The sequence below is a fragment of the Varanus komodoensis genome, unplaced genomic scaffold, assembly GCF_004798865.1.
Source record: "Varanus komodoensis strain SLA01 unplaced genomic scaffold, ASM479886v1 scaffold21, whole genome shotgun sequence".
Lineage (NCBI taxonomy): Eukaryota > Metazoa > Chordata > Lepidosauria > Squamata > Varanidae > Varanus > Varanus komodoensis.
Window position 1 is genome coordinate 17,480,142 of NW_025335589.1, and position 15,471 is coordinate 17,495,612.

A 15,471-nucleotide genomic window follows, 5' to 3' on the forward strand; every position below is an offset into this window, starting at 1 on the left:
TCATCCATTTAACATTTATGAATTTCTTTAAAAACATCTGTTCATTCTTGCCATTGGGGATCTATTTAGCTCCAGCCACTAACAAAACAGTCCCATAAAATAATTCAGACAAATGTCAAGCATGCAGTCTTAAGTTCCTTTTCCTGACAGTATACACTTTTATTTCTTTTGGACATTTTGCTACCCCGAGATACATTGGTTAGCTTGGGGTAGGAAAATGTTTCCAAAAACATTTGTGTATATTTTTACTTCTTCTGTCAGTGAAATATAGGACCTACAAGCTGGCTTTAAGAACATTTATTAGGAAGTCAGTTAAATTGTTTTCAAGGGTTTCCTCTTGTGTTGCTTTCAAATGCTGGACCGCACTTTCCATTGAGTTGTGACTTGATTCTACTTTTTTGGCATCCGTTGTTGGAATCATTTTAACTTAGTTTTAAAAGATTTGTTTTGGTATGTTGCTTTTACTGCTGCACTGTGTTTTGTCAGATTATGGATTTATGTTTCATAAACCACCTTCCTTGTATCAGAAAAGTTGTATACAAATGCTATAAATAAATAGAAAAGACAGGGAATGATCCTGGGGCCCCTAGACGTTGTCTTTGTGGCTTCCTGGCTCAAAGCGGGAGGCAGGGCTTGGATCCTGGAGTTGAGAATTGCCCCTCGCTTGCTTGCAGCCAGCACTGAAAGAACTGCTCCTACTGGAGTCTGAGCTCAGGAAAGCCAATTCAGAGTGTGGTCAAGGGGGGCATTTTGGGGGCGATGAGAAGCCTGAAACTGCTGCAGCCTCCTTCCCACCTCCCCTGAGATGTTGTTGTCAGATGGCTGGAAATGGCTACCTCATGCAAATGCAGAGTAGAAGAGCAGTGTGATGAAATTCTGCACTGGAGGAGTGTTAGCCTCTGAGTTTGGTAGCTTACACTCAGCTCCAGAAGATTTTACCCTTAGTATATTAGGTCATTAATTCACTTCTCATAATTCCTATAGGGTTCAGCACACGTAATCTTCTCCTGTCTGTGCCCAGTAGCCTCTGGGGCCTTGAAGATCATTGTACTCAGTTGTGTGATTTGGAGTATCTGGCTTCAAAGCACAACATGTAAGCTAAGTGCCAGGAGCTAGTGACCTGTCAAGTGAAAAGAAGGCCTAGCCTGCTGACTCTTACACTTCTGCATGCTATAAAGTGTGATAAGATATTTCTGTATCTGGAATAGAAATCCCATCATTGGCGAAGGCTTATTACTTGTGACATGGCTGGCAATCAACAAACTGCTTATTCTAGAGCAGTATTGAAGCATTGCTGGAACATCAGTGGGAGCTTGTTGCGTCATTTGTGGATTGCATCATTATGAAGTAATTTGTGTGAAGTTCCTTTTTGTAACATTAGCCTAAAATGTGTCCTGTGTTTATTGCACATGTCATTGGCAGTGCCCTGAATTTCTAGAAAGCATGCTTCCTCATCTGAAACAGTTACATTTTCAGAATCAAGGCCAAAAGTAAACATTTGCTAATATAATTTAAAGGATACATAAAAGTGTAGTTAGTTAGTCTGTCAATATGGCACTTATCTAAAGACATTTGGGACTCCCCATTTAATAGATTTTAAAAATACAATTGAATTAAAAATTGTAGCAAGGAACATCAAAGAATATGATACTATTATGTATGTATAAACTTGTTGGCAGTAGAGTTTTAGTCTAGAATGCTGTGAATTAAGTTTGCAAAAGAATAATTTTAGTAATTACAAGTAGAAATGCAGTTGTAGTAAGTACTGTATCTTCACTGGATTTCATTCTTCTATCCCTTTGTGACTTTGCATAGCAAGTCATATATAATTTCTTTCCTCCATGCCTTTATAAGACAGTCAGTATTTGTATACTGAGTTGTACCACAGTAATTGAAAACCAGAAGTAGTAAAGCACTGGAAACCTTAATCTTTTTTTTGGTGAATGTCCTCATGCCTTACGATCTTGTAGATGACCCAATAAAAAATGTTGAATATCAGAAAAGCTAATGGAAAACAGGCTCGGGAGATGGTGTCAATTTTCTTGGCTCGATCAATGAATACCTTCCTCATTTCTTCAGGGGTTTTTGGTACAGGCTGAACTGGATTATTTGGCCCCTTTGGAGCCACTCCATCCTTTGCTTGTATACATGGCGGACCCATTCCGTAGCCTGTGAAGCTGAACCGATTCTCCCTTATGTCATCATCCTGTTAAAAAACAAACAAAAACCATGAAAGTTCTTCATCTGGTGAGTCTAAAACCCCACATCTTTATGCCAAACCCTGTATTCCAAAATATTAGCTATAACCCAGCAACCACGGTGTGGCTTCTCAATATCTTTTCTTCCATTTTGAACACAATTCTGCAGTCATAAAAACCTATTGACCACTGTCTACCTAAAAACTGTGAAACTGTAATGTCTGCCTTTGCCATATGATGGCCAAGGAGTATCACAAACCACCCTTAGGGTGTATTCACATGTGCATCTAGAAAGAACCTTATTGGGTACAGCTCGGCAGGACGTAGAATGGGGTTACTCAATGCATTGAAAGAACAATATACTAAGATTGCTCCTCTTCCAATGAGCATGAAGACTGAGCTTGCATTGGAACCATGCTGCTAGCTGGATATATTAAAGTGCCATCAATCATACAATAGATGCCCCATTAAGTTAAAAAAAGAATGGAATGTTGCTGGCACATTTGAAACCAAAAATTGTATATATGCCAGATAGCACTTTAAAAGGGCACAATAATAAAGGAAACTGTGTGTGTTGAAATAGGAAAACTATGAAATAAACTATGAAACTATTTCAACATCCCTGGATATGTGTAATGTCAAAGCCTGAAGTATTATAGGAAATATGGCACTAAAAGACCAGAAATCTTTGAATGAAAAGTGTAGTTTCATATATATATTATTGAGCAAGACAGGCCCTTTGGCCCTTTGAAAAAGCTTTTGGGGGCAGAGCTAAAAGTCAAATCCTGGAAAAACGTCTGCGTGCTTATTGTAATACCTATTAGAAAATCTGTCATTTGGAACTGATAGGGGAAACTTGCCCATTTTGGCATACATTTATCTTATCATTCTCTTATTTGAGTCTTGTACTGTCAGTGTCATTGTCAACTGTTGTTTCCTCACCATTTGTTCTCATCATGTGAAATATTAGATAGATATTTACAAATAGATGAGTCCTCTGTAAGTTCCTCTTATAGAAAAAAGCTGATCTGCAAGAGCACTAATTTTCCTTGTAGAGAGGAGAGGGGAAACAAAACTTAACTTGTGTGTTTAGTGTATAAATTCAATTCAGTGTTTTCCATGTGTTTCAATGGAGTAGATTAAGAATAGATTAAAGGACAAGTCTTACATTAATTTTGCCGTGAGATCACAGGAGAGCATTTGTCATATTTTTTGTTTCTTTGTTTAATTTCAATGCACCTTTATGTGATGGGATCTGGTATTTGTCCTGGTATTTAGCCTCATTAACAAGTAAAGCTAGGTCCAGTGTATTAAATAAAACTTCTGATGAGATCACATACCTATCAAATGAGACTGAAATCTCACCCACTATTGAACTTATCATATTCACTATGCAATCCTATACAGTGGCGTTTACTCCTAGGGTAGTGGGTAAACAATTAAATTTTAAAAGGTAATGTATGATTATATCAAATGATATGTAACAGTTAAATATATTTTGGCAGGATTAGGAACAAAAGAAAGGGGAACAGTCTAACTTTCTCTAAACTGCATGCTTAGTTTACAGCTGAAATTAAAACTGTTTTATGTAATGTATACAGAATAATTCAACAATAGCAGAAAATTGCTTTCAAATCCTGCAGATGGAGCCAAATCATGTAAAACAGTGTAAACCAAATAACTGATATCTACTGCTAACTGTGTTCAAAAACATATACATACTCTTCGAATGGTTTTGCTGCAGCTGTTGCTGCACCCTGGACAAACAAAAAGAAATGAAAAGTGAATACAACATCAAGAAATGAATAAGCTATGAATTACTCACAAATGAAGATTACAAAAGTACAACATGATGTAAGTAAGATGAAAGTGCTAATTGATATGAAAATTATAATATTTAAAATTCAAGGGGAAGAAAAATGTCCTACAACTCTCAACATACTCCAGCTGGGAGTTTGAGTTTTTTTCTGTCTAAATGATCATAGATTGTACTCTATATTAAAACAAGGCCTAATCTTGCTTTTATTTCAGTGTCTGTGGAATAACATCCTCATTGTTGTTATTCATAGTCTAGACTAAATGAATGAACATGGAGAAGAAATGGCAAAAATATTGACCCTACTGATTCAAAATCTACGTTAGATCGTTTAGGAATGCATAGCAGTGTGATTCATTTTACCATATGACTAAAGCTAGTACCATTCTGAATAGAATTTAGTAATTGCAAAACTAAGCTCAAAAAAGCCAGTCTATTCATAAGTGCTCTTTATTATTATTAATTAAACAGTTCCTTCTTAATCACAACATTTGATCTAAACATGTTGGATGAAGTCAATTCTGGATCTAGACTCCACCAAAACTTCTCAATTTGAATTGGCATCTAGTAACATTTTATAATGGCAACTTAAAGCTATAGAATGCTATTCTGTGCCTACCCATCCCAAATAGTTGTTAGATCAGTGGTGATGAGAAAGAAGATCTTAGATGTTTTGGATTTCAACTTTGTTCCTGGCAATTACTTATGGTACTAGGACCACCTGGAATGTCTGGAGATTCACTTTCTTCCACCCCTGTGTTATATCAAGGCATATGTATATATGTGCTAGATGTTTTGGTCACCATTTTGCTTGCGTATCTGGAAACTAGAATAAATTTGAATCCTCCATATCCAAAACTGATTTGAATATATTCAGGGATCACTCACTAATCTACCTTTTCCATATCAGAGGGATAAAAACGGCAGAGATTTCTGCAGAAACGTGGTGGAAGTGATTATGAGCTCAGAACTCTTTCTACACTGAGGAGAAGATCTGATTTATCCTTTGGCCCCAGAATGCCTTCTGCGTTGTAAGAAACCTAACTATTAACATGATTTTAGATTATTTTTCCAGAAACAGATCTTTGCATATTTTATTGACATGAATCAGTTATGATTAAAGAAGCACTGCCCATTTTTCTTTAAAAAAGAATATAGTTTTTTGAAAGGTTTGGAAGTAATGAGTTGGGCTGCTGACTTTGCATGTCACCATTGCTGTGCAAAATATCCAGCTATAAAATAAGTAAAGGAATTAATTTCCTTTAGCTTCTTGACCATGGTAGTTTTGGTTTTATGCATACTTTGATCATTTATTCTTCTTTGGAATAACATATAGCCACTTTAGTCAGTACATGAAATTACAGTGAGAAGATAGACTGTGAACTTTTCTGCAGTTTATGATTATAAACATTACTTTGCAGTGTGGAGTTTTTCCACAGGAAGTTCTTGATCTTCTCATCTACTTTTAGCTTCATGAAAGCACTGAGATCAGAGCTCTATACAAAAAGTTCTTCCTTTTCTATTTTTCTGCTACACAATGTCTAGGTGACACTGTACTATAACAGAATTGTGCAAATACAATAGGAGAAAAAGTGCAGTTTTCTATGTTGGAATTCCATCCTTCATTTCCCCCATTATTATTTTTTAAGTAGGGGAAATGTTTTTGGAAAAAAAGAAGAGAAAATGGAGGATTATTACATCATCTAAAGAACTCCTAACCAACAATAACTTTATCAACAGCACAAAACACATGCCTTATTTAGAAAAGCCACCATGCTCTGTATTTTGCAGAAAGCATTTTGGCAATATCTATATAAAATAAGCATGCCTATGAATGTTTTAAAAGCTTACCTGGTGATATATTGTTTCCATTACATTTGACAAGTGAAAACTCTTAAAAACAGTAGTCATGTGCCTCAGGTAGCTCAGAGGACATGTTGGGCCAAAACAGACATTCTTGTAGAACTGTGGCATGGGGGCCTGATGCAGATCTTTAAAGATCTTCATAACCCTGTGGTAGAGTCCGATCAATCTTTACTGGGTTCCCAAATAATATAATGTATCTACAACTCTAATGCAAAAAGATCACTGCTAGACTGAGATTTAATTTATGCCTGTTGTGGTCCACATTGATGGTCCCAAAGATTTGGGACCTTTGAACTGGGCTGTATTTCCTTCTGTTTCTTCTAATTGCCAGAGATTTCTTCTAGACTTCGTAGACAAGCACTGGTACTGGCAGAGCCAGAAACACCTTCTTTAGTACTTCTACAGTGTTTAAAGATGGCTCAGTCAGCTTCCCCATCATCTGCAGTAGCTTTTGAGGAATGCATGTGAATCTTTACAAGAAGGGGCACAACGAGAGTGAGCCAGGCCACATTATGTCCTAATACAATCAACATGCGTGGAGCATAATCATGCCCCTGTCAGGTAAGTGAAGTTGGAGACATCATCAGCTGCAGCAGCAAATGCGAGGAGATTGATTTTCTGGACTCTGGGACAGTTCACATTAACTCTTATTTTTCTATGCATTTAGTGAGAGCCCGGTACTGCTTTTAGATTGCATCAATCCCAGAGTCTACAATTCTGCTCATGTAACCTTGAAAAGGTGTATCTTGGAATAGGTACAGAAAAGGTCAACAGAAATTGTCAAAATGCTGGATCAACTCCCCTATGAGAAAAATTTGCAATGTTTGGGGCTGTTTGGCTTTGAAAGTAGGCTAGTAAGAAAAGACACAATAAAAGTATACAACATGATGAATGATGTGGAAGTTTTCCTCCCTCTGATGGTAATTATAGACTAGGGGGCATAACTCAGTGGTTCAGTAATTATTTTGCATGAAGGAGGTTCCAGGTTCAACCTCTGGCATCTCCTGGAATGACTGAAAGGTCTCTGCATGAAAATGGGGTGCTGCTGTCAGTGTTGACAGCACTGGACTAGACGGACCACTGGTCAGTTTCAATATAAGGCAGCTTCACAGGTTCCTATTGTTTTTATGAATGCAGTGGAGTGATCCCATAAAACTAAATGGTAAGAAATTCAGTTGAGTTCTCTTAACCCAAAACAAAGTTAAATTTCACAGATTATGTAACTGCAATAGGATGTAGGGATGGCTGTAAACTGACATGTGAAAATCAGGAATAAAGATTCATGGATGATAACTCTATCAATGGCTACTAGTGATGGCAGTTATACATTACCTTCAGGATTAGTGGACGTACGTCCCAAACACAAGTTGCTGGACCTCCCAAAGGCAGCTTGTTGGCAACTATATGAAATGAATGCTATACTAGATAAGCCTTTGGCATGTCTCTCCTTATGTTCTTAATTCCTTCATGGTGCTGATGATATTGTGTTTGTAGAAGTCTCTAGATGTATAATTTTTTAGATCTATTAATAATATATTCCTCTTTAATCTATGCTTTGAAGTTGAGCAAAAACAAATGTTAATTTTGTTTGATTAAATGACTGTCACCAATTTTGATTCCAATATGAGGCACAGATGTATCTTTCTATCATACCATGTATAGTAGTACAACAAATAAGTAGTATGGATGTTCACATGGAAAGACATTAGTTCAGACAAATGACTAGGTCTTTGTTAATGACTGGGCATCATGTTATGACAAATGGGACATCTTCTACATAGTTTACCCTTAAATTTATATTGTAGATTTGAGGCAAAGTCCCGTCTATGTGTTCTGTACTTCTCAAGCCATTGCTACGCCACAATGATGCATTGATTTCATTTCCATCAAGTACTCCCTCATAAAACTTCCATCAAAATGGAAGGTGGACCACAAAGAAAACAAAAAGGGGAAAGATGGGGAAAAAGATATGATTATCAGTGGGGGGAAAAGTAATCAAGCCAGTCTAGCAATGTTTTTGCTATTTGAAGAGTGAAGTCCAATGGCATTTAGAACTTCAACTAACATGTTTAAAACTTCTGAAAGGTAAATAAAGGCTATTAAGATAATAGCCTTAGAGCAAACTATCTTTTTTTCCCAACACAAGTACAAAGTTAGTATGCATGCTTGCTTCTTTTAAAGTGGAAATGTCAACACGCAAAACAGTATCTGTGTATATCAATTATGTATGAAACATCTCCAGCTTGCTCCCTGCACTCTCTTGTAAGAGCTTTTAAAAGGGCAAAATGGGTGTAAATTGTAGATGTATTCAGCCTAAATATATTTAGATCCAGCTCAAAGATATAGTTTATTAAGTGGTTGGATTCAGATTTAACTGAATAGAACTGGACTGCCTGTAAGAGTTCTCCACCGCCTGCTCTCCATAACAGTTCACCCTGAGCTCCAGATACAATGCACAGAAGGTTAAGAGGCACTGCTGAACGGGGTAGGCTGTGGTGTGGAGATGAGGAATTTCCTCTGAAACTCAAGTTGAGGCAACTTCTGGGAGTGCAGCTCCATTAACAGAAACTGCTTCCACTTGATTTTTGGAGATCTCTCCATTCTGCATCATCAGAGCCCACCCATTCAGGAAGGTCTTCCCACTATACGTGTAGCATTTCCAGGGGATTGGAGGCATGGCTAGAGGAGCATGAGCTTCAGCCAGCCCAGTTGCATGCTCATAAATCTGGATCCCACTCAATGGTTAATAGAAAGGCAGAAACCAAACTTGTAGAGAGGACTACAGAATGCAAGGACTTCACATTAGCAGTAGATCTAATCTTCAGTGTTCATTTTTCACATACCATGGTATCTGATATTGAACAATCTGAGTTTTACATCCACTAATATTTAGTATTTTACATTTTACATTACTGCAATGCTGTCTACATGGGGCTGCCTTTGAAAATGATCCGGATACTTCAACTAGTCCAGAATAGGTCAGCAGGCCTGCTAATGAGGACTGGCTTTCATGGACACATCATGCTGGTCCTGCACAGGCTACATTGGCTGCCAGTTGCTTTCCAGACCCAATGCAAAGTGCTTATGATAACATTAAAGGTAAAGGTTTCCCCTTGACATTAAAGTCCAGTCATGCCTGACTCTAGGAGGCGGTGCTCATCTCCGTTTCCTGGCCGAGGGAGCCGCGTTTGTCCGCAGACAGTCTCCGTGGTCATGTGGCCGGCATGACTAAACACCGAGGTGCACGGAACGCTGTTACCTGCCCACCAAAGTGGTACCTTTTTATCCTCTTGCATTTATATGCTTTTGAACTGCAAGGTTGGCAGGATCTGGAACAAAGCATGGGAGCTCATCCCGTCGTGTGCATTTGAACTGTTGACCTTTCGATCAACCAGCCCAGCAACTCAGCAGTTTAAACCACTGCACCACCTGCAGTCCCATACAAATTCCTAAATATTTTGGGTCCTGATATCTAAAGGAACACCTATATTTATAAGTCCCAGTCTGGTCAGTGAGGTCTTCATCTGAGGCTCTTCTCTGGCTTCCTCTCCCATTGAAGTAATTGGGTAAACGGCTAGGAGAAGTGCCTTTTCTTCAATAGTGCCCCACTTGTGGAACATGCTTTCATTTGAGGTCTCCTTGTCATTCAGACTCTTATTAAAAACATTTCCTTTTTGCAAATATTTTAGTGGGTCAATGGGTTGATTTTATGCTGGCTTTTATTACTGCTACTGCCGTATCAGAGTTTTAGCCGCTAGACAATTTTAATTAAATGATTGTTGTAATCTGATTGTTAAAATGGGTTTGAAAATTAAGTGAATGTTGATTTTATTACTGTTCTTGCTTTTATTGTGCTATTTTATTGATTTTTATGAATAGTTTATATGGAATTGTTTTATTCATTGTTGCTGAATGTAATGCAAGGCACTCAGAAAGCTTAATGGCTCTGGGTACAGCATACAAGTGAAATTATTATTATTATTATTAATATCTATTAGCACTTGATAGTTGATATTTCTCACCTGTTATTTGGCATTTGGTAGTATTTAATATGTGACCTCTCATGGTATTTGATATTGGTCTAAAAATATTTAATGGCCTAGTATCTTGTATTGGCAGATAATGCAAATGGGCTAACATTTGTTTTTGTGCTCTTTTGAGTTTATAAATAACCACTTGCTTAGATGTCTGCAGTAAGAAAGAATTGTCTCCAAGCAAGCAGTCAGGTAATTCTGTATGAAATAGAAGATAATTAGTGGTATTTGTCTGCTGGCAGGGAGCTAAAAATTTTTATCCACTAGTATGATCTGTGGACTAATTGGCAATATCAGTTCTTTCAGGCTGTTGTTGTTTTAGGCTGCTTTCATGCATCAAGGACATTTATTCTTATATAGATACCTGGATATCTCAAAAGCTTGCCCCAAGTTGTGCATCTTTGGTTGTTCCTATTTAAGAAAGTGTTTAACTATGGATTTTGGAATCCTTCTTAATATGTTTTATAAGTTGTAGTGATAAACAGAGCTATTCCATTACAGGAATGATTCCAACCATACTTCAAAGAGTGAGAGGTGAAAATGCAGTAAATGAGGTATTGGACATGTTGAAATTGTTTCTCTGGCTGGGCTCATTTTAGCACTACTGCATGCCATCCAAACAAGTGTACATATAATTGGAAAAAGGGCCAAGCTGCATATTTTACTTCACATGCAATGTAACAAAATAGGGGACATACAATTCTTCATCTACCACGCACATGTATCCTTCACCTCGTGATCCTTCCCTTGCAAATAACAATTGTAAAAAGTGGAAAGTTTATATAAATCATATGTGTCTTCATACAAGTGCATATACCATGACCAGTGTCACGTAGTACATAGGCATGGTGGAGAAAATTTGCTTTCTGCTCCATCATAAGCAGAAACCAGATTTATGCTGGATCAATAGCATTTGTGGAAGCGAATTTGCTCAGGGTGACCCCTGAAACTACTAAGCAATGGGTGGGTTTGCACAACATGGCAAATCACAGTAGCTTCTTGCACAGGATTGTCTGTTGTATTATTTGAAGCCTGTTGTCATGCTATGTTTTGTTTTTAGAAACCATAATAAGAAACAACAGTCTGTTTTATGGTTTCCATGCTCCAGGCATTTAGTGTTGGGTGGAACTTGATTGTCAGACCCATCCAGGCAAAAAATGCACACCACACATGATTGCTTGTCATGATGTGTGAACCCTTCTGAATGTGGTGTAGTCTGGGGTTGAGGGGGACAAACTTTTGTAATCAGGTACAGAACCTTCTAGAAATGGAATCCTTCTTCCCTCAGAAGACATATCCTGAATCCAACCCCCTGTGTGCAGCATTTGGACTTTACAGTTTGCATGAAGAAACTATTATTCTGAGGCAGCAACGACTGATATATTAATAGCAATGGTTCTCCAATCAGCAAGAACCTTTTAAATAAGTGACAGTAACCATCTCACTATGAAACAGCTCAGACAATCAATTCAACCTCAAGGGTGAGGTCAAAATTCTAAATCATACTTTGATTCCTTTAAGCATTAAGCTATGTACATTTTCCAGATCATTAGGCTGACGCAGTGGATGACAGATGGTTTTACACAAGAAATTCTGGGTGCAAGGCAAGTAAGGACTGAACTACTCTTCACTGTGCTACCCTACACAAGAGGAGCACTGTGTCTGAAACATGATGCCACACACAACAGGCCATTCTTTGATTCATTACTGTAGGTGGCATGTTTCTAAAATTCAGGATAGGACAGGACAGGATGACAATACAACACATCTTTTCAAGCCATTTAAGGCACAATCTTATGCAAGTTTGGACAGAATAAAGGCCTACAACACCTGGCATGACCCAGCTGAGAACTACACAGGGGTGCACTTTTACTTTTGTTTTGTTTTTGGTGCTCTCTACTTATTTCTGGGCTAGATAGAGTTCAATGGTCAATTGTTTCTCTTTTTCACTCTGTCTGCATTAAAAAGGAAAAAAAAAGAAGTTCTAAGACCTAGCAATTGTTTAACCTCTGTCAGATGTGTTACAAATTAGGCGGGCACCAAGCTTTTTAATTATTTGTGGGTGAAAGGGAATGGGACAAGCAAAGTAGAATATTACAGAGTGTTAATAAAATTCAATGGCATGCTCTGATTTACTGAAAGGAAAATCGATTGTCTTTAAACTGAAATCGAACAAGCTATTTGCCTGTGTTCTAATTACCAATTGTTTTTGTTACCTAACTGCTTGGCAACACACAGATTCTCAGGTCTGCAGATTCCAATGCACCCTATAATCTGGATGGAAGAACCAGTTTGGCAGCAGTGTTAAATACTGCTGCTATATCATCCCCTGCTTCATAAGCCTACAAAACATCTGTGTATGTGTTTAAAACTGTATCCAATTCTGTACTGAAAAGAAGGTTGGCAGTTAATGCTTTCATATATGGAAGACAGTAATCTTTGTAATCTAAAAACAGTTTAAGAAATTTAAGATTTCTCATGGCTCTTCTGTCTGAATTCTATTTCTCTATTGCCTGATAAGAAAGATGAGTAAAAAGCCTGAAACTGAAGGATTTTCTGTCCTTATTTCAATAAATTTCTGGTGTCCCACATGTCTCATCATGAGTAATGTGGTGTTACCTTTGTACCACCACAAAGGTGGTATTAAGGAGTGGCTCAGAAACCCCACATCTTTCATTTAGAGCCCTGAAACTCTGAAACTCAGGGAAACGCTCTGCCTCACCACCCTGATGTCCATGGGATCTTCTTCTGAAGTACTAAATAAAGGTACAGCGCCCCTGACGACCTCTGTTCATGTGATTACCTGGCTTTTTGCTTATGTGTGGTTCACTACCTGCTTCCACCCCTTGAATCTTTCTGACTGAGTTGCAAATACAGTCTGCTCCTGTGTCTATTCATTCAATTTTACAAGTAGGGACATCCTTAGGAATCCTTTAAAGACACTCCCAGTCTTTAGAACATACGTGTATTAGCGTATGCACATTTGTGTGTTATTTTGTCCTGCGACTTTTCTGTCCCTAGCATGACTCCTAATTGTTCATCACCCAGAAGGAACTGTTGGACTGTCAGAAGCCACTGATACTCTTCTAATCCTAGGAAATTCCTATGCATCTTGTCTCTGCTTTCTCCACAATTGTTGGACTTTTATTTCTCCTTTGTTATATCCCAGCAAATCCTCCATCATCCCAGCCACAGTGAAAGCAGAAGTGTTGAGTGGGAGCAAAAGAAAAAAGTGTCTCTTCCCCACTTCCCAAAAGAATGAAAAGAGACACTAGGTCTTGAGTTGGAGCTTAAACACATGGAGAATAGGGAATTCATAGTTTATAAGATGCACAATGCATTTTAACATTGTTCTTCCTAGGTGGTAAAACTCCTTGTTCCATTGAGACCTTGACAGTGAGCTTTAATTGGCTGAAAATCTGCTGTATCTACTTTCAGTTTCATCACAGAACTGAGATCTATCAAAGGAGCATTTCCTGCTTTCCTTTCCTGCTTTCTGCTACATAACCTCTAAGGAGACAGTGTGCCTGAACAGCACAAATATGCAGGAGAAAATGGGACTTCCTTTTCCCATCAGAAATAATATCCATTTTCTGCACAAAAAGGACTTGTATAAATTGCTGATTAGACAGAGAAGCAGAGCTAGAGATCACAATGTTAACTAAAGAGTGCATAAGCAGCCGTGAGTCAGGAACAATATGCCTTTGAAAAATGTCTCATGTAGAAAAGCCTAATGGCTACAACAGTTCATTTGGGGGCAATCCTGTATATATTTAGACAGAAAAGATCCTACAACTCCCACTGTGTATCCTGGCAGCATTTTCCCTTCCATTCTGAGGCACCACACTTAAAAGCATTTGCCTGCAGCCCAAAAGACCAACATTTAGGTGCCAAGTGAGCCTCTCTGGAAAAGCTCTTGGTAACTTTGTTCTGCTTCTTACCCCTTTCATCTCATCTCATATCTATAAACTGAACTTTTGCATTCAGTTATGAGTCTCCAAGTGACCTGAAATGATTTTCTTCTTATCTTCCTCGCCCACACAAACACAGTGAACTGTCTATTTTAATACTTTTTAAAACCTCTGATAGAAAGAAGCTCACTTTTGCCATTTTATTAAAAAGCCAACAACCCTTAAATGCATGTATCAAGGTCTTCTACTGAACCACAGTTGGAAATTATTTTAACACCTCTCATTCTGGTATTTTTCATCAGAAAGAAACAATCTGCTGGTATTCTCCGATGGGGAAATTAAACTCTGCTCAGAAAGCTTCTGCAAGGCTCGCCACTGAAATCCCTTTTAATCCTTACGTTGAAGGTTTCAGTGGGATTTGTGTATGACATAGGCCTTTTGCTGACCTTATGCAAAAGACGGAATGTCATCCTATGTTAACATGCTATTTGTATAGCCACTTTTAAACAGCATTCCATTCTTAGGAGCAGATATTTTCTCCCTCTGTTCTTTTTGTTTTTGAGTGCATCATACCTACCTTGTTCTTCTTCCTCTTTCGGTGAAATCTCAACAATTCTTTATGCTGCCTTGACACAAAATTTACAGCTGCATATTCCAGAAGTGCAGAGAATACAAAAAGCAGACAAACAGCCATCCAGATGTCAATGGCTTTGACGTACGACACCTACAGAGAACAGAGAGTTGAAGATGGCTAGTGTTAGAAATGCAGATGGGACATTTAAGTGTCTCTGAGCTCAAGGAAATTAAAACAAACAAACAATTCTTTGTATCATAGTGAAAGCTAGTTATATAAAAAGAGAGCAAGATCGTTGGACATTTTATGAAAAAGTCTTTATATGAAAAGCACTCAAGACTTGCTGTGCTATTACACAAAAGTATCTTAGGATGGAATGTACAAGCCATTGATCAAAAACAGCATTACAAACACAATGCCCGCTGTGGAACTGCAGGCATAAAAACAGAACACATGTTCACCATCAGGTAGTGATGTAAGAGAAATCTATAAGGAAATCAAATAGTTTCTATTTCTATGACTGCAACCTACAGATTCTGCAGCAGACTAACTTTTCCCAACTCCCACAGATTCCATGAATTTGCAAAGTTTACTTTTCTACTCTTGGTGGGGAGTTGCACAATTTTGTTCATTTACAAATACACATTTGCAAGTGCATATTTAACAATGAGCATTTGTGGAGCTATGAATTTGTGAACAAAATTCTCATGCAGAAAATCTGACTCAGATAATGGGACAAAAAGTGGCCGACAACTTACAAAACGGAATGGATTTAACAAAGGCCAGGAATTCAGCAAAATGCCATTTTATTCTGGAATATGCATGCATCTTTGAGCCTTACATGCTCAATAGGGTTCCTGTTTCAGCCTTAGTAGAGTTCCACAAGCTTGGCTTCGAATATATTGATATAAGAAAATTCACCAAAGGAAGCATTCCTATCCATTCACCACACTTTAGCTACCTTTGACCCATAGAAACACCACACTGATGCCTTTTTAGTATATCAGATAACATTTCAGTGTTGATATTAAAGAATTAAATGCAATTATCCCACATTGTTCAGGAGTGCTCT

At 37.9% G+C, this 15,471-nt stretch overlaps 1 protein-coding gene across 1 annotated transcript in view; it reads right to left on the minus strand.

Moving 5' to 3' along the window:
* Window positions 1-1,855: 1,855 nt before the first annotated feature.
* GLRA3 (glycine receptor alpha 3) overlaps window positions 1,856-15,471 on the minus strand; it is a 49,382-nt gene continuing 35,766 nt past the window's right edge. Inside the window, exons 7-8 of the mRNA XM_044430800.1 lie at window positions 14,403-14,549; window positions 1,856-2,206 (exon numbers count right to left, since the gene is read on the minus strand). Coding sequence (XP_044286735.1) covers window positions 1,925-2,206; window positions 14,403-14,549 — 429 coding nt within the window. The 3' untranslated portion in view covers window positions 1,856-1,924. The remainder of the gene's footprint in view (window positions 2,207-14,402; window positions 14,550-15,471) is intronic.